The 23,093-nt window shown below is 55.7% G+C and overlaps 1 protein-coding gene across 1 annotated transcript; it reads left to right on the top strand.

Moving 5' to 3' along the window:
* Positions 1-53: 53 nt before the first annotated feature.
* On the top strand, positions 54-22,440 carry ZNF653 (zinc finger protein 653). Its single transcript, XM_055239963.1, has 9 exons — positions 54-406; positions 7,535-7,578; positions 9,705-9,920; positions 17,946-18,557; positions 18,691-18,862; positions 18,969-19,080; positions 20,084-20,198; positions 21,726-21,825; positions 22,008-22,440. Exons 1-9 carry the CDS (start codon positions 108-110, stop codon positions 22,183-22,185), a joined length of 1,848 nt encoding a protein of 615 aa, XP_055095938.1. The 5' UTR covers positions 54-107; the 3' UTR covers positions 22,186-22,440.
* Positions 22,441-23,093: the final 653 nt, after the last annotated feature.

Raw genomic sequence — 23,093 nt, 5'->3', positions numbered from 1 at the left:
CTGGGGCAGTGAGAGACCGTGAGAAATTTCTCGGCGGCGCTGAATATGCGCGCCACTTCCGGTCGGGCTCCTAACAACGGGGGAGGCTGGTAACCAAGGTGGGGGGGATGGCGGAGCGGGCGCCGGAGCCCGAGGCGGAGGCGGAGGCTGAGGCGGGCGCGGGCGGGGAGGCAGCAGCCGAGGAGGGCGCAGCGGGCCGAAAGGCGCGAGGCCGGCCGCGACTCACGGAGTCGGACCGGGCCCGGCGACGGCTCGAGTCCCGGAAGAAGTACGACGTGCGGCGCGTGTACCTGGGCGAGGCGCACGGGCCCTGGGTGGACCTGCGGCGCCGCAGCGGCTGGAGCGACGCCAAGCTCGCCGCCTACCTCATCTCTCTGGAGCGCGGCCAGCGGAGCGGCCGCCACGGGTGAGGGGGACTGGCCCGGAGGGAGGGAGGGAGGAGACGCCCCCAGACCCCGCCGTGTTTTGCCCCGCCCCCTCCGCCTCGAGGCCCCGCCCCCGGCACCTGTGGACCCCGCCCAGAAGCCGGGCCGGCGACCTGGGTCTCGGACTGCCGGGCCGGGACGCGCCCGGCTCGTGGCCCCGCCTCCCATCGTTCCGACTGCCCAATCCTAGGGTGTACCCAGCCCCTCGACCCGCCTTCTGAGCGATTGGCCCCGCCCGCTAGAACTCTGGCGGCCCAATCCTGGGACTGTCCCCACCTTCAGACCTTGTACCTACCCAGTCCCTGGAGGGGCAGCCCCGCGCCCTCACTGGTCTCATCATCCCCCGCTTAATTCCCCACCTGGCCTGGGACTCTGGACACCTTGGGGCACTCAGCCCTGCCCTTCTTGAAGTTCTCGTGCTCCATCTGGGACTCCGTGTGGCCCCATTCCCACAACCCTAGATCCAACACACCCGGGGGACCCTTCGCAACCTGGACTCCACTTCCCTAAGCCTATTTCTGTGAAGCAACTCAGCCCAGGGAGACTCGGATGAAGAGGAAACCCCTAGTTAGCTGGGCAGGTGGAGGGCAGAGATGCCTGTCTTTGTAAATTCTCAATCTTGAGAAGGAACAGTGTGGATGGAGTTTTTCCCTTCCTGCCTTATATGTTGATGTGATGATTGAGTTAAAATAGGCAAAGAGCTTAGAAGAGTGCCTGGCAGGTAGTGGGTTCCCTAAGTATTAACTTTTACGAGGATGATGTTTATTCCCTATCACAAGTAGTGCCGCAAGGAAATCCTTGTTCTGCCCTGGTTTTCAGGTACACATGTTCTCATGTTTCTCTGGGGGGAGATTCTGAGAGTCAAGAATCAAACAGATCTTGCTAAGTTATACCCACTCCTTTCCCAGGACAGCAGGCTGGCTTATATGCTCAAGAGCAGGACTGGAAATGCTGGAAGCACAAAGATACCTGCCTCATGGAGCGGACATTCTGGTGGGCAGAGGGGATGGCTTGTTCAAAGGCCTGGAGTTTTTTTTGTTGTTGTTCATTTTTCTTTTCTTTTTTTTGAGATGGAGGCTTGCTCTGTCGCCCAGGCTGGAGTGCAGTGGCACGATCTCCGTTCACTGCAAGCTCTGCCTCCCGGGTTCACGCCATTCTCCTGCCTCAGCCTCCCAAGTAGCTGGGACTACAGGCGCCCGCCACCACGCCCGGCTAATTTTTTGTATTTTTAGTAGAGACTGGGTTTCACCATGCTAGCCAGGATGGCCTCGATCTCCTGACCTCGTGATCCACCCGCCTCGGCCTCCCAAAGTGCTGGGATTACAGGCGTGAGCCACCGTTCCCGGCCCCCGTTTTTCTTTTTGAGACGGTCTCACTGTCTCGCCCAGACTGGAATGCAGTGGCATGATCATGGCTCACTGCAGCCTTAACCTCGTGGGTTCAAGTGATCCTCTTACCTCCGCCTCCTGAGTAGTTGGGACCACAGGTGCACGTCACTCCACCTGGCTAATTTTTGTATTTTTTGTAGAGACAGAGGTTTCCCCGTGTTGCCCAGGCTGATTTCAAACTCCTAGGCTCAAGTGATTCTCCGGCCTCAGCCTCCCAAAGTGCTGGGATTACAGGTGTAAGCCATTGTGCCCAGCCCTGTTTGTTTGTTCTTGAGACAGGGTCTCACTTTGTCACCCAGGCCAGAGTACAGTGGCATGTTCATGGCTCACAGCAGCCTCAACCTCCCAGGCTCAAGGGATCCTCCTGCCTCAGTCTCCCAAGTAGCTGGGACTACAGAGGAGCCACCTCACCTGGCTAATTTTTTTATTTTTTATGGAGATGGGGGTCTCACCATGTTGCCCAGGCTGGTCACGAACTCCTCGGCTCAAGGGATCCTCCCTCCTCAGCCTCCCGAAGTGCTGGGATTAAAGTTGTGAGCCACTGTACCTGGCAAAAGGCTTGTTTACTGCAGACCAGAAACATAAGTAAATTATATAGTCCATGAGAGAGAGAGAGGGGCTATGGAAAAAACAAAAGTGAAATGAAGAGTGTGAGTTGGAAGTTAAAATAGGGAGTTAAGGTGGTCACATTCAGAAGATAGCATTTCAGTAAAGACATGAAGGAACCTAGGAGGAGCCATGCAGATCTCTGGGGAAGAGTTGAGGTGGAGGGAATAGCAAAGGCAAAGGCCCTGAGGCAGGACCCTGCCTATTGTGTGCCAGGAACACTGAAGAGGCTTGTGTGGCTGGACTGCAATGAGTGAGGGGGAGAAGGGAAGACAAGGACAGATTGGTGACAGGGAAGGTCATTCTGGGCCATGGAGAGGACTCCAGTTTTTCCTCCCAGTGAGGTGGGAGCCTTAAGTGCAAGGTTTTGTACAGAGAAAGAAGTGGTATGGTCTGCCTTTATTTCCCCCGTTGCCCCCCCCCCCCTTTTTTTTTTGAGATGGAGTCTCGCTCTGTTACCCAGGCTGGAGTGCATTGGCGCAGCCTCAGCTCACTGCAACCTCTGACTCCCAGGTTCAAGCGATTCTCCTGCCTCAGCCTCCCGAGTAGCTGGGACTACAGGCGTGCACCCCCATGCCAGGCTAATTTTTGTATTTTTAGTAGAGACGGGGTTTCGCCATGTTGGGTAGGCTGGTCTCGAACTCCTGACCTCAAGAGGTCTGCCTGCCTCAGCCTCCCAAAGTGCTGGGATTACAGGTGTGAGCCACTGCGCCCGGCGGGGTTGCAGATTTAAATGTAAAGATGAAACCATACCTGGGCCCGGCCTTTTATTTCCTTATTTATCTATTTATTTATTTATTTTTGAGATGCAGTCTTGCTATATTGCCCAGGCTGGTCTTGAACTCCTGGACTCAAGAGATCCTCCCACCTCAGCCTCCAGAGTAGCTGGGACTACAAGTCACACACAGCCTGGTTTATATTTTAGAAGAAACTGTCTCTAGGATGTGTGTGGCTTGAAGAATGGATGGGGTACACATTGTGATACAAGGTTGGCCAAGAGTTAACAATTGGTAAAGCTGATGATGAGTCCAAGGAGGTTCATGACTCTTGTCAACAATTAAAAAAAAAAAAGAAAAAGGAAGACCAGGCGTGGTAGCTCACGCCTGTAATCCCAGCGCTTTGGGAGGCCAAGGCAAGTGGCTCTCTTGAGGTCAGGAATTTGAGACCAGCCTGACCAATAGGGCAAAACCCTGTCTCTACTAAAAATACAAAAATTAGCCTGGCATGGTGGCACACGCCTGTAGTCCCAGCTACTTGGGAGGTTGAGGCAGGAGAATCACTTGAACCTGGGAGGTGGAGGTTGCAGTGAGCTGAGATTGTGCCACTGCACTCCAGCCTGGGCAACAGAGCAAGACTGTCTCAAAAAGTAAAATAAAAATAGGCCAGGCACGATGGCTCACACCTATAATCCCAGGACTTTGGGAGGCCAAGGTGAGCAGATCACTAAGTAAGGAGTTCGAGACCAGCCTGGCCAGCATATTGAAACCCCATCTCTACTAAAAACATAAAAATTAGCCGGGCGTGGTGGCACACACCTATAGTCCCAGCTACGCAGGAGGCTGAGGCAGGAGAATCACTTGAACCCAGGAGGCGGAGGTTGCAGTGAGCCCAGATCGTGCCACTGCACTCCAGGCTGGGTGACAGATGAGGCTCTATCTCAAAAGAAAAAAAAAGTTACTAAAGGGATACCTTTAGACAGAAAACACAGGCCTGAGTGTGGCGCTTGCTCTCCTTGGTAAGGGAGGTGAGGGAGAAGCAGCAGCCCCAGTGCCAGTGGAGCACTGGGCAATGGCAGCACCCAGGAGGCCAAAGGAAGCGTCTGTCATGTCCAGTGCTGTTGGGCCGAGTGAAGCCGTCACTGGTGACTGTGATGGGAGAGTGTGTGATGTGATGGAGCAAAGCTCTGACTGGAGGAGTTCCAGTGAGATGGAGAGGACATGGAGACAGCGAGTGTAGACAACTGTGGCAAAGCGGGGAAATGAAAAAGGAGGCTGGGTGCAGTGGCTCACGCCTGTAATCCCAGCACTTTGGGAGGCTGAAGCAGGAGGATCGCTTGAGTCCAGGAGTTTGAGACCAGCTTGGGCAACATGGCAAAACCCGATCTCTACAAAAAATACAAAAGTTAGCCGGGCGTGGTGGTGCATGCCTGTGGTCCCAGCTACTCAGCAGGCTGAGGCAAGAGGATCGGTTGAGCCCTGGAGGTCGAGGCTTCAATGAGCTGTGATGGCGCCACTGCACTCCAGCTGGGGCAACACCACTAGACCCTGTCTCAAAAAGAAAAAAAAAAAAAGATATGGGGAAGGTGAGTATCAAAATGATTTTAATCCAAGATGGGAGAAATCATGGCATATTTAGATGCTGGTGGGAATGACTGAAGACTGAAAGGAAATGGCGGGGAACAGCCAAGCCAGGGCCTGAATAGCCCCAGTATCTGTGGTCCTTGATGCCAGTGGCCTCTGCTGGAAGTCACAGAGAAGTGTCAGAAGTTGGAGAAGTGGACAGGAGAGGGAAGGCAGTTTGAGGGAGAAAGCCCTGTGTGGGGGTTGGAAAGTGGCACTCACCAGGTTACATATGACCTTGTTTGGTCCCCATGGTGACCCTGTGTCAGAGGCACTACTACTATTTCCGCTTCACAGACGGAGACTGAGGCTCAGAGGGGACAAGACCTGCTTGAGGTCACACAGGCAGTTGAGAGCAGAGCTGAGTCTTGAACTTGGGTCCGGCTGATACCCAAGACTGTCCCCACTGCAATGTGACACTCCCAGCCTCCAGCAGTGAGTGGATGGAGGTGGCTGTGGACATCAGGACTTGGATTTGGGGCCGGGCATGGTGGCTTACACTCGTAATCCCAGCACTTTGGGAGGCTGAGGCAGGCAGATCACTTGAAGTCAGGAGTTCGAGACCAGTCTGGCCAACATGGCGAAATCCTATCTCTACTAAAAATAGAAAAATTAGCTGGGCTGATGGCGTGTATAATCCCAGCTACTCTGGAGGCTGAGGCAGGAGAATCGCTTGAACCCAGGAGGCAGAGGTTGCAGTGAACCAAGATAGCGCTACTCCACTCCAGCCTGGGTGAAAGAGCCAGGCTTGGGTCTTGGGTTGGGTGAAGGTCTCCACAGCCAGTGTGGTCCTTTGCAGGGGAGGGTGGAGCCATGGGAAGGGATAGAGTCACATGGAATGGGACCTGGAGGAGCAGAGCTGGAGGCAGGGGCAGAGCCTGGGTCAGGAAGGATGGAAGAGCCCCAAGGTGCAGTCCTGGGAACCAGATGGGTGTGGGACTGAGAATTGTTACAGGTCTGGGCAGGAGTCAGAGGGGATGGACAGTTTTGCTGAAAAGAGACACTAGACTGGCTGTCAGGATGTTTGTGGCAAGAGCAGGTCTGGGCCACAGGAGGGAGGCCAGGGGGCCCAGGCTCCACGATGATACTGATAATCATAATGATCATTGTACCGTTTGCTTATTGATGATTAAGTGACAGGGCTGTACCATGACGAAGATCGTTTTTTGTTTGTTTTTGTTTGTTTCTTTGTTTTTGAGACAGGGTTTTACTCTGTTGCCCAGGTTGGAGTGCAGTGGCGTGATCATAGCTCACTGCAGCCTTGACCTCCCCAGGCTCAGGTGATCCTCCCACCTCAACCTCCTGAGTAGCTGGGACTACAGGTGCATGCCACCCCGCCTGGGTAATTTCTGTATTTTTTGTGGAGATGGGGTTTCACCATGTTTCCCAAGCTGGTCTCCAACTTCTGGCCTCAAGTGATGCACCCACCTTAACCTCCTAAAGTGCTGAGATTATAGGAATGAGCCACCGAGCCTGGCCTTTTTTTTTTTTTTTTTTTTTTAATGTATAAATAGAGGTGGGATGTTGCTAATTTGCCCAGGCTGGTCTTGAACCCCTGGCTTTAAGCAGTCCTCCTGCCTCAGCCTCCCAAAGTGCTAGGATTACAGGTGTGAGACACCACACCCAGACAGTACCCACTGTCTTGCTGGCTGTGGGCCAAGACCACTCTCAGCCTTTCAAGCAGCTGGGACTACAGGCTTGAGCCACTGTGCCCTACAAGATATGTTCCCATTTGATTAACTCACAGTCACCTAACCAAGGCTTGATATCCAATCCTACTCACAGGCCTGCCCTGCTCAGGGAAGAGGATCACACAGGGCATGTGTCCCAGGGGAACTGTGGGGGCCATCTTGGAATTCTGCTTCCACACAAACTTTTCATACCCACTTTGTTACTTCTCTGCTCCCTGACTGTGGGACCTAGGGCAGGTGGCCTCACCCCTCCAAGCCTGTTTTTCCTGCTCCTTGAGGTGGATGATGCTAGAACCCCCTCCCAGGGCTGGTGGCAGTTGGGGAGAGAGTCCAAGCGAGGGGCCTGGTGACACAGTGCTGGAGTTGGGGACAGGTACATAGAAGTTCAGATTCTAGGCTGGACGCAGTGGCTCACGCCTGTAATCCCAACACTTTGGGAGGCCGAGGTGGGCGGATCACCTGAGGTCAGAAGCTTGAGACCAGGATGGCCAACATGGTGAAACCCTGTCTCTACTAAAAATACAAAATTAGCCTGTAATCCCAGCTATTCAGGAGGCTGAGGCAGGAGAATCGCTTGAACCTGGGAGGCAGAGGTTGCAGTGAACTGAGATCGCGCCACTGCACTCCAGCGTAGGCGACAGAGAGAGACGTTGTCTCAAAAAAAAAAAAAAGTTCAGGGCAGGCGTGGCGGCTCATGCCTGTTAATACCAGCACTTTGGGAGGCCGAGGAGGGTGGATCACCTGAGGTCAGGAGTTCGAGACCGGCCTGGCCAACATGGTGAAACCCCGTCTCTACTAAACATACAAAAATTAGCCAGGTGTGGTGGTGTGCATCTGTAATCCCAGCTACTTGAGAGGCTGAGGCAGGAGAATCGCTGGAACCTGGGAGGCAAAGGCTGCAATGAGTTGAGATCTCACCACTGCACTCCAGCCTGGGCGACACAGCGAGACTCCATCTCAAAAAAAAAGTTCAGATTCCATTTCAGTGCACAATGAGCAGTGGCTCTAGCCACTGTTGTTACTTATGGGTCAGACAGGCCCGGCGCTGGCCCCATGTTCACCCTCGCTGCCTCTTTCTGTTGCAGGAAGCCTTGGGAGCAGGTCCCCAAAAAGCCAAAGCGGAAGAAAAGTAAGTGGAGGCTCAGCTTGGGGGAGGTGGGGAGAGTTGGGAGCGGTGGGAATATGGAGATCAAGGCCCAGAGAGGCCAGGTCGCTGCCCTAGGCAGCACAGTTGGAACCGGCAGAGCCAGACCTCAAACCCAGGTCTGTGTGTCTTGTGTCTCAGGCGCAGTATCCTTGGCTCCCTCAGTCTTGCTCCCGGCATGGGAGTCAGCCAGGGGAGAGCTGAGTAGAGGGAACAGCTTTTGCAGAGCCCTAAGGGCAGGGGGAGCCAAGCACTGGTGGTTAGAGGGGAGGTCTGGAGCTTGCCCCTCCTATCCTGCTGGCCACCAGTCGGTGGAAGTCTGAACAGCCAGGTTCTGCACAGCTCTGAGCCCTGGAGCTGGGGGTCCCAGGCCATGTCCAGCAGGGTGAAGGCCAGCTGGTGGCAGTGAGCCCCTCCCCTTCTTAGGATTCTCCGGAGGCAGGGGTGAGCTATGACCTTGACCCTGAATCCTCAAGGGATGAGGAGCGCAATGAGGAGGGAAAGGGCTGGGCCCGAGAGGTGGCTGTGGGTGATGACTCTGTTGCCCTCATGGTTGGAGACTGTGGGCGCATTCCCTAGACCCAAACACCTCTTCTGGGCCCCTCTTCATCTCCCAGCCCACAGGGTAGGAGTGGGGGACATGCTGTCCTCGCACTTGGCCGAGGGACCAGGACGATCACACGAGTCAGATACCATTTCCCAGCACTCACTGTGCCCAGCCTTGTTCTGTGTCCTGGCGATGTCTTCACTCCCTCCCTCCTGCCTGGCAGCCCTCAGGGATGGGAATCCCTTATTCTCCCCAGCCTAGAGGAGGCACCTGGAGCTCAGAGAAGCCGAGTCACTTGCCCGGCGCTACCCAGCTTGGAAGGGGCAGAGCCAGGATTCAAACCCAGGCAGTCGGCTCCACCATGCCCGCCCCCTATGCAGCATTCTCTCATCCAGCAAATGTTCCTGGAGCACCTGCTGTGAACCAGGCCCTTTGGGGGCACTGGGGGTACAGGAGGAACAAAACAGCAGTGTTCCTGCTCTTGAGGAGCTGACATTCTGGTGGGAGAGACAGACAGGGCACACGTAAACAAATGGCCGCAGATGGCATCTAGGTACTACCTGGAGAAAACAGACAGCAAGTTAAGGTCGGCTAGAGTGACTGGGCAGGGAGTGGCCTCTCAGAGGGGATGCATTTGGGGGAGACCTGAGTGAAGTGGGGAGGGAGCAAGACAGTTATCTAGAGGAAGCAGGCACAGCCTGTGCCAAGGCCCTGAGGCAGGGCCACACCTAGCCTGCTCCAGGAACAGCGAGGAGGCTGTGTGGCTGGAGTGGAGTGGAGTCACCAAGTGGGTGAGGGCAGGGAGGTGACAAGTCACAGTGGGCCTTGTGGGCCGAAGGGAGGACTTTGGCTTTTACCCTGAGGGAGGTGGTCTTGCTGTGTCGTCCAGGCTGGAGTGCAGTGTCGCGACCTTGGCTCACTGCATCCTCCACCTCCCAGGCTCAAGCGATCCTCCTACCTCAGCCTCCCAAGTAGCTGGGACAAAAGGCATGCACCACCATGCCTGGCTAATTTTTGTATTTTTAGTAAAGATGGGTTTTCGCCATGTTAGCCAGGCTGGTTTCAAACTCCTGGCCTTAAGTGATCCGCCTGCCTCAGCCTCCCAAAGTGCTAGGATTGCAGGTGTGAGTCATTGTGCCTGGCCCAGTGGATTCTGAGCAGAGGAGGGAACAGACTTGACTCGGGCATTCACAGGCGCCCCCTTGCGGCTATAGGGGGTGGTTAGGGCGGGAGCCTGGGAGTCCTGGGCCTGAGGACTGCGCTGTTCTAGGCGTTTGATGAAGATGAGAACAATTAGCAAGCAGCTAACAATTATTATGCACCTACTGTGCACCAGCCTCCACTGTTTACATGACTTTGCCAATAGAACAGTCCCTGTTACCTCCAGGGGGTTTCTCTCCTCTCTGAGCCTCAGTTTCCCCCTCTAAACTGGGTGCAGGCCTGGATGGCACTCAAGAGGGCCTCCCAACCCATGGGACCCATAAGGCCTCGGTGGTTCAGGCAGCCATGTCACCATGGGCTGAGCCCTGTCCCTTATACCCACCCCTCGGCCCTGTGTCCATAGGGCGGCGACGCAACGTGAACTGCCTGAAGAACGTGGTGATCTGGTATGAGGACCACAAGCACCGCTGCCCGTACGAGCCGCACCTGGCGGAGCTAGACCCCACTTTCGGCCTGTACACCACGGCCGTGTGGCAGTGCGAAGCTGGCCACCGCTACTTCCAGGACCTGCATTCGCCCCTGAAGCCCCTCAGCGACTCAGACCCTGACAGTGACAAAGGTAGGTCTGCTGGGCGAGGGCACATAGGGGGCCGCCCATGTCTGGGGGCTTCTTACGAGCCCTAGGCTAGCATCACAAACAGAATAGTAGCCACAGTGGCTCTGGCTCTGGCTCTGGCACTGGGACAGAGCAGGGACACGGTGGGCCAGGCTGAGCCCTTCATGGCCTTGCCCTCTTTGCGTCCTCACGGTGCCCGAGTGGGGAGGCAGTCCCTCTTTATGGAGCAGTTCGCCCATCTGTGCCCAAGGCCAGTCCCAGGCAGGGCTGGCTGAGGGCCCAGGAGCCTGGCTTGGCAGCTGGGGCGGGGGCAGGCCTGCTGGGGCAGGGCTCGGCCCCCACAGCGAAACGGCCGCCTAAACCACCCAGGCCTTATGGCTCCATAGGCTGTGATGCTCTCCTGAGCCCTGGCTAAGCTGGCCGCTACCTCCTTCTCGATTTTCTCCGGCTCCCAGTTGCATTCTCTTGCCTTCTGCCTTTCTAGGCTTCGCTTCTTGCCTTCCCCCTCCATTCTGTTCCCCTCCTGTTCCCCATTTCTCCTCCCTTGAGCTGCCTCTGTCTCCTCCTTCCTTGATCTTTCATTTACTGTCTCATCTCCCTCTCTCTCTTTCTCTTGTTTCCTTCCATTCCCCTTTCTCCTTCTCCCTCCCCACCTTCATGGTCCCCGCCTCTCTCCTTCCCATCCCACAGGGCAGGGACTCAGTGAGGGAGGCCCAGTTGGCCCTGGTGAGTGGTGAGGGGGCTGCCGGCAGCCTCAGGGGTTTGGCATTGGCTGGAGAAGGAGTATAGGGCACACTGCCAGGCGTCCTGTCAGGGCTGAGGGTGGGGCGGTCACCGGGGCTGAGCCTGCGCTGGCTGGCATCTCAGAGCAGGTGGCATCCCAGCTGGCCGAGGGGAAGCCGGGGGCGAGAGGTGTTCCGGGTGGGCGCCCCCGCCAACAACCGTCCCACCAAGTGTCGGCCAGGCTCTCAGCGTGCAGTGGCCCCTCGGCTGCCCCGTCCCATGATCTGCATTCCGCCCTCTTCTGCCTTTTACTTCCCCCTCACTGTGTGCCACTCCTGGCCCTGCCCAGAGCCACCATGAATCTTCCTCATGGCCTTGTCATCAGCCCCACTTGGCAGTCAAGGAACCCCAAGCCCCAGGAGTGATCTGACTGGCCCATTTGGTGATGGGTCAGGCTGGGGTGTGGGTGGTGCCCAGAGCAGCTTCCTTACGCCCCAACTCAACTTTTTATTTATTTATTTATTTATTTATTTATTTATTTATTTATTTATTTATCTGAGACAGAGTCTCGCTCTTGTCGCCCAGGCTGGAGTGCAATGGCGCGATCTCGGCTCACTGCAAGCCTCAGGTTCCAGCCATTCTCCTTCCTCAGCCTCCCTAGTAGTTGGGATTACAGGCATCTGCCACCACACCCGACTAATTTTTGTATTTTTAGTAGACACGAAGTTTCACCATGTTGGCTGGCTGGTCTCGAACTCCTGACCTCAGTTGATCCACCCACCTCGGCCTCCCAAAGTGCTGGGATTACAGGCGTGAGCCACTGCACCCGGCCTTATTTTATTTTATCTTTTTGAGACAGATTCTGTTTCTGTCACCCAAGCTGGAGTGTAGTGGTGCGATCTTGGCTCACTGCAACCTCTGCCTCCCAGGTTCAAGCAATTCTCTCACCTCAGCCTCCCCAGTAGCTGGGATTACAGGCGTGGGCCACCATGCCCAGCTAATTTTTGTATTTTTAGTAGAGGTGGGTTTTCACCACTTTGGCCAGGCTGTTCTCGAGCTCCCAGCCTCAAGTGATCCTCCTGCCTCGGCCTCCCTAAGTGCTGGGATTACTGGTGTGAGCCACCATACCCGGCTAACTTTTTATTTTTATTATTTTTTTTTAAGACAGGGTCTCACTGTTGCCCAGGCTGGAGGGCAGTGGTGCAATCATAGCTCACTGCAGCCTCCAATTCCTGGGCTCAAGTGATCCTCCCACCCCGGCCTCCTGAGTAGCTGGAAACACAGGCACACACCACCACAGCCAGCTAATTTTTAAATTTTTTGTAGAGATGGGATCTCACTGTGTTGCCCAGGCTGGTCTCAAACTCCTGGGATCTAGTAATCCTCCTGCCTTGGCCTCCCAAAGTGCTGGGATTACAGGCATATGCCATTGGGCCTTGCCCATGGCTATTTCTGTTGGTGCTGTCATTACCTGGGGAGAAGTCTGGGGTCAGCCAAACTTAGCAGACGCTGCAGTCAAGTGGACCCAGACGCTTGCTCTGGCCCTTCCCTCCACTCATTAGGCCACTGCACCCTCCTTCGGGATGGTACCAGAGGGTTTGCCCACCCTGCAGAATACAGGACAAGGGGAAATTATCTAGAAAGAGGGGCTGATCCTCCTTATTCCCAACCCTGCTGCCACCCCAGGTCCATCAAGAGTGGGCATCTCACTGTGCTGAATGGCACTGAGATAATAATAGGAAACTTACAGGGTGCCTACTTTGAATCTCCTACTGTCCTAAACCCTTATACATATTTACTCATTAAAGACCCAAAACAAAGGCTGGGCACAGTGGCTCACACCTGTAATCCCAGCACTTTGGGAGGCCGAGGCAGGTGGATCACTTGAGGCCAGGAGCTCAAGACCAGCCTGGCCAACATGGTGAAACCCCACCTCTACTAAAAATACAAAAATGAGCTGGGCATGATGGCGCATGCCTGTAATCCTAGCTACTTGGGAAGATGAGGCAGGAGAATCGCTGAAACTCAGGAGGCAGAGGTTGCAGTGAGCCAAGATGGCACCACTGCATTCCAGCCTGGGCAACAGAGCAAGACTCTGTCTTAAAAAAAAAAAAAAAAAAAACACTCCCGAGGGCTGGGTACAGTGGCTCACACCTGTAATGCCAGCCCAGCACTTTGGGAGGCCAAGGCAGGTGAATCACTTGAGGCTAGAAGTTCGAGACCAGCCTGGGCAACATGGCAAAACCCGGTCTCTACTAAAAATACAAAAAAAATTAGCCAGGTGTGGTGGTGCGTGCCTATACTTACAGCTACTTGGCAGGCAGAAGCATGAGAATCACCTGAACCCAGGAGGCAGAGGCTGCAGTGAGCCAAGATCAGGGAACAGAGATTCATTCATTTATTGGAACGAACCCTCACTGTGCACCACGCAGCCTTCTCAGCACTGGGGGCTCTGCACCAGGACCCCGCAACCTTACGGAGTTTACATTCTAGAGGGTAAGCGGATTGTAAGCAGGATAAACCAATAAAAATATAGAGTGCAGGCCGGGCACAGTGGCTCAAGCCTGTAATCCCAGTGCTTTGGGAAGCCAAGTTAGGATTGCTTGAGGCCAGGACTTAGAGAACAGCCTGGGCAACATAGTGAGACCCCATCTCTAGCAAAAAAATGAAAAAGTTAGCTGGGCATGGTGGTGCACCTCTCCCAGTGCTTTAGGAGGCTGAAGCAGGAGGATCGCTTGAACCTAGGAGCTCGAGGCTGCAGTGAGCTATGACTGTGCCAGTGCATTCCAGCCTAGGTGAGAGAGGGAGACACTGTCTCAAAAAAATAAATTAATTAAAATACAGGCCGGGCGTGGTGGCTCATGCCTGTAATCCCAGCACTTTGGGAGGCTAAGGCGAGTGGATCACTTGAGGTCAGGAGTTTGAGACTAGCCTGTTCAATATGGTGAAACATCGTCTCTACTAAAAATACAAAAATTGGCGGGGCATGGTGGGGCATGCCTATAATGCCAGCTACTCAGGAGACTGAGGCAGGAGAATCACTTGAACTCAGGGGGTGGAGGTTGCAGTGAGCCGAGATTGCACCATTGCACTCCAGCCTGGGCGACAAGAGCAAAACTCCGTCTCAAAAATAAAATAAAATACAGAGTGCACTGTAAGGTGGTATGTGCTTTGGGAAAAAATAAAGGAGGGAAAAAGGAACTATTTGAGACAGAATGGTCAGGAAATTCCCCCTGAAAAAATACCTTTAATGAAGGATCTGATGGAGGGGAGGGAGGAGCCCTCTCAGGTGCCAGACAGAAGAGGATTCAAGCCGGCCGGGCGCGGTGGCTCACGTCTGTAATCCCAGCACTTTGGGAGGCCGAGGTGGGCGGATCACAAGGTCAGGAGATCGAGACCATCCTGCCTAACATGGTGAAACCCCGTCTCTACTAAAAATACAAAAAATTAGCCGGGCGTGGTGGCGGCGCCTGTAGTCCCAGCTACTTGGGAGGCTGAGGCAGGAGAATGGCGTGAACCTGGGAGGCAGAGCTTGCAGTGAGCTGAGATCGTGCCACTGCACTCCAGCCTGGGTGACAGAGCAAGACTCCGTCTCAAAAAAAAAAAAAAAAAAAGAAAGAAGATTCAAGCTGAGGGAATGGCAGGTGCAAAGGCCTTAAGGCAGGAACCTATCTAGTGTCTCCAAGGACATTAGGAGAGGAGGCGAGGACAGGAGGTGATGGAACACCTCCTGAAACAGACACACTCCAGCTCTCGTGATCTGGCACAGTAGTTTGTTTCCCACACACAAAGCCGGGTGCTTCCATCCTGCAGACTGCCTTTCATCCCTGGACCCAGGTTCTTTCCTTCCTATGGCTCCAGCCTCCTTCTGGGTCCTGGCTTGCTGGTGGGGAGAAAAGTGGAGGCTCAACCTTGGGAGCACCTGTCCACTTGCATTCCATTGGCTGGGACTCAGCCACATGGCCACACCTACCTGCAAAGGATGCTGGGAAATGTAGTCGGTGCTGGTGCTAGAAAGAGAGGGATTTAGTGAATAGCTGGCCTGCCTCTGTCACAGGAGGTAAAGAGTAGGTTCTCAGGAGCTGGGGACCCAAAAGAAGGGACCGCACTGGCCCTGGCAGGGGGCTGGTGGGGCCGCAACTAGCATCTGCAGGGGAAGTGGGAGAAGCATTCAGGCTGCGGGTGGATGTATTTTGGATGCAGCACCAACAGGTTTTGCTGACAGATTGGAAGTGGGTGTGAGAGAGAGAGAAGTCAACAAGAGCCCCAGGACTTTGGCCTGAGCCACTGGAGAGACTGAGCTGCCATCCGCTGAGTCAGGGACACCCGTGAGCAGTGCAGGCTTTGTGGAAGGGAAGATACAGAGCCCAGTGTTGCAGATCTGAGTTTGAGATGCCTGTGAGACACTCTTAGGGGGCCAATGAGATGGAAGACTCTGGAGCTCGACATGGAGGTCTAGGCAGAAGCTGCACATGGAGTCACCAGGCCATGGATGGTTGTAGTAATAATAAGAATACATACTTGGTAGGGCGCGGTGGCTCACACCTGTAATCCCAGCACTTTGGGAGGCCGAGGCAGGCAGATCACCTGAGGTCAGGAGTTCCAGACCAGCCTGGCCAACATGATGAAACCCAGTCTCTACTAAAAATAAAAAAAAAAAAATTAGCCTGACATGGTGGCGTGGGCCTGTAGTCCCAGCTACTGGGGAGCCTGAGGCAGGAGAATTGCTTAAACCCGGGAGGCGGAGGTTGCAGTGAGCCGAGATTGTGCCACTTCACTACAGCTTACACAACAGAGCAAGGCTGTGTCTCAAAAAAACAAACCACAACAACAACAACAAAAAACCCTCTTGAACAGTCCCAGATTGGTGAGCAGTTCCAGATGGAGATGCTGGGTCGGTGGTACCCCCGGAGATGGCATGGAAGCCCATACCATCCCCCCGTATCTTGCCCTGTGCATTTCTTCCCTTTGGCTGTTGCTGAGTTGAATCCTTTATAATAAAGCTGTAATCGTAGGTAGAGCCATTTTCTGAGTTCTGTAAGTTGTTCTAACAAATTATCAAACCTGAGGATGGGGTCATAGAAACCCCCCATTTAGAGCCCATTGGTCAGACATACAGGGTAGCCCAGGACTTGCAGCTGACATCTGAAGTCCGGCAGTCTTGTGGGACTGAGCCTTTGACTTGGAGGTTTTGACGCCCACTCCAGGAAGATAATGTCGGATTGGATTGAATTATTGGACATTCAGTTGGCATCAAGAATCGGAGGGTGGCCTTTAACCCCATCAGCCTGGGCAAGCCTGGGGGTAAGGTGAGCGCTGAGGAGAGGCCCCAGGCCAAGCCTCCCAGGCCTGCAAGAACCAAATAAACTTGGAAGGAGCCACCAGGAAGGGCCCAGGACACCAGAGTGTGGGTCTGGGGGCTAAGAGAGGAGAGTGTCCCCTGGAGTAGGGGTGGTCAGCTGGGTCAGTCATCTTGGAACAGTTAGGGACAGTGGGGATTGAGAAGTGGCTGCTGTTTTAGGCAGTGAGAGGGTCACAGTGTCCAGCCCCTGAAGAGCCCTCAACAAATACCAACTGCTGGCCGGGCACGGTGGTTCCCACCTGTAATCCCAACACTTTGGGAGGCTGAGGTGGGAGGATAACTGGAGCCCAGGAGTTCAAGGCCACAGCCTGGGTAGCATAACAAGACCTGATCTCTACTTGGAAAAATCAGGGCCACACAAGGTGCCTCATGTCTATAATTCCAGCACTTTGGGAGGCCCAGGCAGGCAAATCATCTGAGGTCAGAAGTTCGAGACCAGCCTGGCCAAAATGGGGAATCCCATCTCTACTAAAAATACAAAAATTAGCCAGGTGTGGTTGCATGCACCTGTAATCCCAGTTACTCAGGAGGCTGAGGCGCAAGAGTTGCTTGAACCTGGGAGGTGGAGGTTGCAGTGAGCCCGGATCGCACCACTGCACTCCAGCCTGGACAACAGAGGGAGACTCCATCTCAAAAAAAAACAAAAACAAAATCGGGCCAGATGTGGTGGCTCATGACTGTAATTCTAGCACTTTGGGGAGCCGAGGTGGATGGATCACCCAAGGTCAGGAGTTCAAGGCTAGCCTGGCCAACATGGCAAAACCTCGTCTCTACTAAAAACACACAAATTAGCCAGGCGTGGTGGTGCACGCGTGTAATCCCAGCTACTCGGGAGGCTGAGGTGGGAGAATCGCTTGAACCCAGGAGGCGGAGGTTACAGTGAGCCAAGATCGCGCCATTACACTCCAGCCTGGGTGACAGAACGAAACTCTGCCTCAAAAAAAAAAAGAAAAATTCAGGCTGGACGCGGTGGCTCATGCCTGTAATCCCAGCACTTTCGGAGGCCGAGGCGGGTGGATCATAAGGTCAGGAGATCGAAACCATCCTGGCTAACACGGTGAAACACATCTCTACTGAAATTACAAAAATTAGCCGGGCATGGTGGCGGTCGCCTGTAGTCCCAGCTACTCGGGAGGCTGAGGCAGGAGAATGGCATGAGCCTGGGAAGCGGAGCTTGCAGTGAGCCAAGATTGCGCCACTGCACTCCAGCCTGTGTGACAAAGCAAGACTCCATCTCAAAAAAAAAAAAAAAAAGAAAAAAAATTCAGCCAGGCACGGTGGCTCACGACTGTCATTCTAAAACTTTGGGAGGCTGAGGCGGGCAGATGACTTGAGGTCAGGAGTTTGAGACCAGCCTGGCCAACATGGTGAAACCCCGTCTCTACTAAAAATACAAAAATTAGCCGGGTGTGGGCCGGGTGCGGTGGCTCACGCCTGTAATCCCAGCACTTTGGGAGGCAGGGGCAGGTGGATCACGAGGTCAGGAGATCGAGACCGTCCTGGCTAACATGGTGAAACCCCATCTCTATTAAAAATACAAAAAATTAGCCGGGCATGGCGGCACATGCCTGTAGTCCCAGCTACTCGGGAGGCTGAGGCGGGAGAATGGCATGAACCTGGGAGGCGGAGCTTGTAGTGAGCGGAGATCGCGCCACTGCACGCCAGCCTGGGCGACAGAGTGAGACTCCATCTCAGGAAAAAAAAAAAAAAAAGCCGAGTGTGGTGGCGCACGCCTGTAGTCCTAGCTACTCAGGAGGCTGAGGCAGGAGAATCACTGGAACCGGGGATGCCAAGGTTGCAGTGAGCTGAGATTGCACTACTGCACTCCAGCCTGGGTGACAGAGTGAGACTCTGTCTCAAAAAAATAAATAAATAAAATAAAAACTAAACAGATACCAGTGGCTACAGCTGTCATAACCACTCCCTTTCTTCTGTCCCCACAGTGAGCAATGGGCTGGTGGCCGGCAGCTCTGACTCATCCAGCTCTGGCTCTGCCTCTGACTCTGAGGAGCCCCCTGAGGGCCAGCCGGTCAAGGCTGCAGCAGCGGCAGCGGCAGTGACGCCCACCAGCCCGGTGGGCAGCAGCGGGCTCATCACTCAGGAGGGCGTGCACATCCCCTTTGACGTCCACCACGTGGAGAGCCTGGCCGAGCAGGGTACCCCGCTGTGCCCCAACCCGGCAGGCAGTGGGCCTGAAGCCCTGGAGACAGTGGTGTGCGTGCCGGTGCCCATGCAAGTGGGCGCGGGCCCCGGCACCCTCTTTGAGAACGTGCCCCAGGAGGCCCTGGGTGAGGTGGTGGCCAGCTGCCCCATGCCAGGCATGGTGCCCGGCTCACAGGTGATCATCATTGCGGGCCCTGGCTACGACGCTCTCACGGCTGAGGGCATTCACCTCAACATGGCAGCGGGCAGCAGTGCCCCCGGCGGTGGCCTGGGCGAGGAGGTGCCCTGTGCCATGATGGAGGGTGTGGCGGCCTACACCCAGACAGAGCCCGAGGGTAGCCAGCCTAGCACCACGGACGCCACTGCAGTAGCGGGCATCGAGACCAAGAAAGGTCTGGGGGACCTGCCATGGCCTCTGGCTGGGGGTGGTTGGGCCTGGGAGGGGCCGGGCGAGGAGTGGCCCTCGAAATGGGCACCTTGGCAGCCTTCGTCCCCTGCAGACACCATCCTGTGTCCACCCCGTAGAGAAGGAGGACCTGTGCTTGCTCAAGAAGGAGGAGAAGGAGGAGCTAGTAGCCCCAGAACTGGCAACGACGGTGCCTGAGAGCGCAGAGCCCGAGGCAGAGGCGGACGGGGAGGAGCTGGACGGCAGTGACATGTCAGCCATCATCTATGAAATCCCCAAGGAGCCTGAGAAGTGGGTGCCGGGGAAGGCAAGGGTGAGGGCGAGGGCTAGGAGCGGCCCGCAGGCCCCCAGCCTGCCTGGTGCGGGGGCCCCGATGTCATGGCCCCTTCCCCTCCAGGAGGCGGCGGAGCAAGCGGTCGAGGGTGATGGACGCTGACGGCCTGCTCGAGATGTTCCACTGCCCATACGAGGGCTGCAGCCAAGTCTACGTGGCCCTCAGCAGCTTCCAGGTGAGGCCGCCACCCGGAGCAGCCTGGGCCAGGCCCACAAGGCCTAGGCCATGGCACCACCAGGATGTCCTACCTCTAGTTTGCCCCTTGGAATTTGACGAGGTGTCCCTGAAGGCAAAGACAGGGACTTGTCACACCCCACACCTGGCATGGGAGGATGCAACAACAGGCCTTTGAATGTGCCATGCCATGCATTGATTGAGCATGTATTAAGCACTTAGTGCAAGCCAGGCCTGCAAGCTGGAGCCAGGGTTGCTCTAGTAAGTTAAAGAGTGAAAGAACAAAGGAATGAATCAATTGGGGCTGCCTGTTCCAGGCCCACAGGGGCTGACAGCCCTCAAATCCAGTCCCAGTCCTGCCACTGGCCACCTGTGAGACCCTGGTCAAACCACTGAGCCTTGAACCTCAGTTTTCCCATCAATTAATTGGGCTAACAGCTGGGCCCTTCACAGAGCTGACAGATACTCCAGTCCAGAGCCTGGCATATAGTAGGTGTTCAATAAAGCTGCCCTTGGCCAGGCGCAGTGGCTCACGCCTGTAATCCCAGCACTTTGGGAGGCCGAGGTGGGTGGATCATGAGGTCAGGAGATCGAGACCATCCTGGCTAACACGGTGAAACCCTGTCTGTACTAAAAATACAGAAAAAAATAATAATAGCCGGGCGTGGTGGCAGGCGCCTGTAGTCCTAGCTACTCAGGAGGCTGAGGCAGGAGAATGGTGTGAACCCAGGGGGTGGAGCTTGCAATGAGCTGAGATCACACCACTGCACTCCAGCCTGGGTGACAGAGCAAGACTCCATCTCAAAAAATAAAATAAAAAAAATAAAGCTACCCTTTGACCCCAGTTGTGCCCCTGGGAATCTCTGAGCTGGGCAAGGGTACCCCTCTTCCCTCCTCCTGAGGAGGCCAGCCCAGCCTGCCTTCCAGCTGCCCTCATCTCTCCCCACCTCCCAGAGCCCCTTCTGTGGGCCTATGGGACCCACTTCTGCCTGTCTCGTTCCCAGAACCACGTCAATCTTGTGCATCGGAAAGGAAAGACCAAAGTGTGCCCTCATCCTGGCTGTGGCAAGAAGTTCTATTTATCCAACCACCTGCGGCGGCACATGATCATCCATTCAGGTCAGGCCCTGGGCCAGCTGGCGGCATGAGCGGGGGACACAGGGACATGGGCCTGGGAGCCTGGGCCAGAGCTGGCGGGTCAAAGCCCTGTGCTGGGTCTCCAGGCACAGGACTAGACCCTAGTAGCCTCCTCCCTGTCCTCAGTAAGCTGTAGCTACATGAGCCACAGTGACAGGGACTATTACCAATCAATCACAGGAATTGGGCGGGGCTGGCCGTCTTCCCTCCTGTCCCCGGGACCCCATGCCCCATGACCCCAAGAGCAGGTTTCATGCAAGACTTAGGGAGCAGCTGACACCACCACTGCTATTCCAGATTGGAACCTATAGCAGCACCGGGGGCCACAGGCTAGACCAGTGCCCACCCAAGCAGCAGCAGGAAGGAGAGCTGGGCAAAGAGGAGAAGCTGGCTTGGAACTGGGCTTCTGTTTCCACTTGTGGCAGAGATGCAGGTCTTCTGCATGGGCTGGGGACACAGTGGAGAGCCATGGTACCTGTGTCCAGTGATAGGGCATGGCCCTGAGGGCCAGAGCTTCTGATATCGCAGGAGGTCAGAAGTTTGGAGTTTTTGTTTTGTTTTGTTTTGTTTTTTAATGTGTGTGTGGTTATTTTTTGCAACGGAGTCTCACTCTGTTGCCCAGGCTGGAATCTAATCTTGGCTCACTGCAGCCTCTGGCTCCTGGGTTCAAGCAATTCTTCTGCCCCAGCCTCCTGAGTAGCTGGGATTACAGGTGCTCACCACCACACCAGCTAATTTTTTTTTTTTTTTTTTTTTTTTTTTTTTAGTAGGGACAGGGTTTCGCCATGTTAGCCAGGCTTGTCTCCAACTCCTGATCTCAGGCAATCTGCCCACATTGGCCTCCCAAAGTGCTGGGATTATAGGTGTGAGCCACTGCACTGGGCAGAAGTTGTTTTGTTTGTTTGTTTGTTTGTTTGTGAAATCACCCAAAGTTCAAATACTGGGGACAAGGCCGGGCGCGGTGGTAATCCCAGCCCTTTGGGAGGCTGAGGCGGGCAGATCACCTGAGGTCAGGAGTTCGCGACCAGCCTGACCAACATAGAGAAACCCTGTCTCTACTAAAAATACAAAATTAGCTGGGCATGGTGGGTGGCACATGCCTATAATCCCAGCTACTCGGGACGCTGAGGCAGAAGAAACGCTTGAACCCGGGAGACCAAGGTTGCGGTTGCGGTAAGCCGAGATCGGGCCATTGCACTCTAGCCTGGGCAACAAGAGCGAAACTCCGTCTCAAAAAATATATATACACACACACACGACAAATTCAGACCCACGTTGGCTTGGCAGCGTGCACCCTATGCCCCTCAGGGACCCAAGTTCGATCTCAGTTCTGCTTGATTGTGTTTCTGGGCAATTGCACGGGAAGGACATAGGGTTTGGTCCGCCTGCACCTGCAGTCCTGGGAGATCCAAGAAGACGGTCCGATGCTCTTTCTAGCATCAGAGTTTGCAGCCCATCAGAGACACCCCATAGCCCACCGTCCTCAGCCTCGGTCCCCACCGCCCCCAGGTGTCCGTGAATTCACTTGCGAGACCTGCGGCAAGTCCTTCAAGAGGAAGAACCACCTGGAGGTACATCGGCGCACCCACACCGGCGAGACCCCCCTGCAGTGAGTGACAGGCCGTCCCGTGCCGCTAGAGGATTGGGTGGGAGGGGATCCCAGCAGGTCCCAGGGGCGGCTTCACCCCAACGCAGTGCCTGGGCCCGGTTCCACCTGCGCTCGGCCTTGTAGGGCCCCGCCCCGCCCCGCCCACTCTGACCCCGCTCCGTGCCGCCACGGGCTCCCGGCAGGTGCGAGATCTGTGGCTACCAGTGCCGGCAGCGCGCGTCGCTCAACTGGCACATGAAGAAGCACACTGCGGAGGTGCAGTACAACTTCACGTGCGATCGCTGCGGGAAGCGCTTCGAGAAGCTGGACAGCGTCAAGTTCCACACGCTCAAAAGCCACCCGGATCACAAGCCCACCTGACCCACCTGACCACTGACCGCCCCTATTTATTCGTCCGCTCGGACACCATGCCCAGGCTTGCCGGGGCCTGGACAGCTGCGAGGGCCTCCCGGACCGCGGGCCGGAAGGAGGCGCCCCCGCTCCGCCCCAGGGCTGGGCCCCCTGGGCAGGTTCCCCACCCCGCCCCACCGCATCCTTCTCGGAGCTGGTGCCTGGGGCTGCATTGCTGGAACTGTGTCAAGAGAGCAGAGTGAGATTAAAGAGCGAGAAAGGAGATGCCCTTCCCCTAGGCCTGAATGATTTGGGGTGCCAGGTCCCTCTCTGTCTCCAGCCTACTTGATCCCTTCCTGAGCGAGGCCGGGAACGAGGGGTGCCCCTGGACCCGGCAGCCCCGCACAGCCCCTGCTCCCACAGGATGGGGTGGGGCTTGGGGGTCTGGGATCCACTTCCTCCTGTTTTATGGAGCACCCATCTCCCACCCTCAGTGAGCTCCTGGATGAGATGGGGAGGTGTTCAGTAAACCCCTAAAATGAGAAACCTCTGCAGCTAGCGACAAGCACCATGCAAGAGAGAGTGATGCGTTGTTTTCCGGGGATGCTGTTTTAGGTCGGTGGTCAGGGAGGGCCTCTGAGGAGGTGGCATTTGCGCATAGGCCAGAATGACAAAGATCTATCCCTGAAGAAAGCTGGGGGAGGAAATTCTCAGGCCAGAGGAACAACCAGCGCCAAAACCCCGAGGTAGAACCAGCTCGGCGTGTTCCTAAAACAGGAAGCCGCGGGGGGAAGGGGAGTTGGCGGCGGCTGCCCTGGCCCCATTTCCCAGAGGAGGATGCTGAGGCCGCCGCCTCATGCGGGCCGCTAGAGAGAGGGGCGGGGAGCGAGGCGCGGCCGCTAGGTGGCGTGCGAGGCGCGTAGGCCCCGGTGGCCGCA

This window comes from Symphalangus syndactylus, chromosome 13 (genome assembly GCF_028878055.3).
Source record: "Symphalangus syndactylus isolate Jambi chromosome 13, NHGRI_mSymSyn1-v2.1_pri, whole genome shotgun sequence".
NCBI classification, from domain to species: domain Eukaryota; kingdom Metazoa; phylum Chordata; class Mammalia; order Primates; family Hylobatidae; genus Symphalangus; species Symphalangus syndactylus.
This window is presented reverse-complemented; position numbering and strand designations above follow the sequence as displayed.

What these genes read in the sequence shown, in the direction of transcription:
- ZNF653 (XM_055239963.1), top strand. Translation starts at nt 108, where the DNA reads ATGGCGGAGCGGGCGCCGGAGCCCGAGGCGGAGGCGGAGGCTGAGGCG. An exon ending in CAGCGGAGCGGCCGCCACGG is followed by an intron (nt 407 to 7,534) that starts GTGAGGGGGACT and finishes TTTCTGTTGCAG; the next exon opens with GAAGCCTTGGGAGCAGGTCC. An exon ending in GCACATGATCATCCATTCAG is followed by an intron (nt 20,199 to 21,725) that starts GTCAGGCCCTGG and finishes CACCGCCCCCAG; the next exon opens with GTGTCCGTGAATTCACTTGC.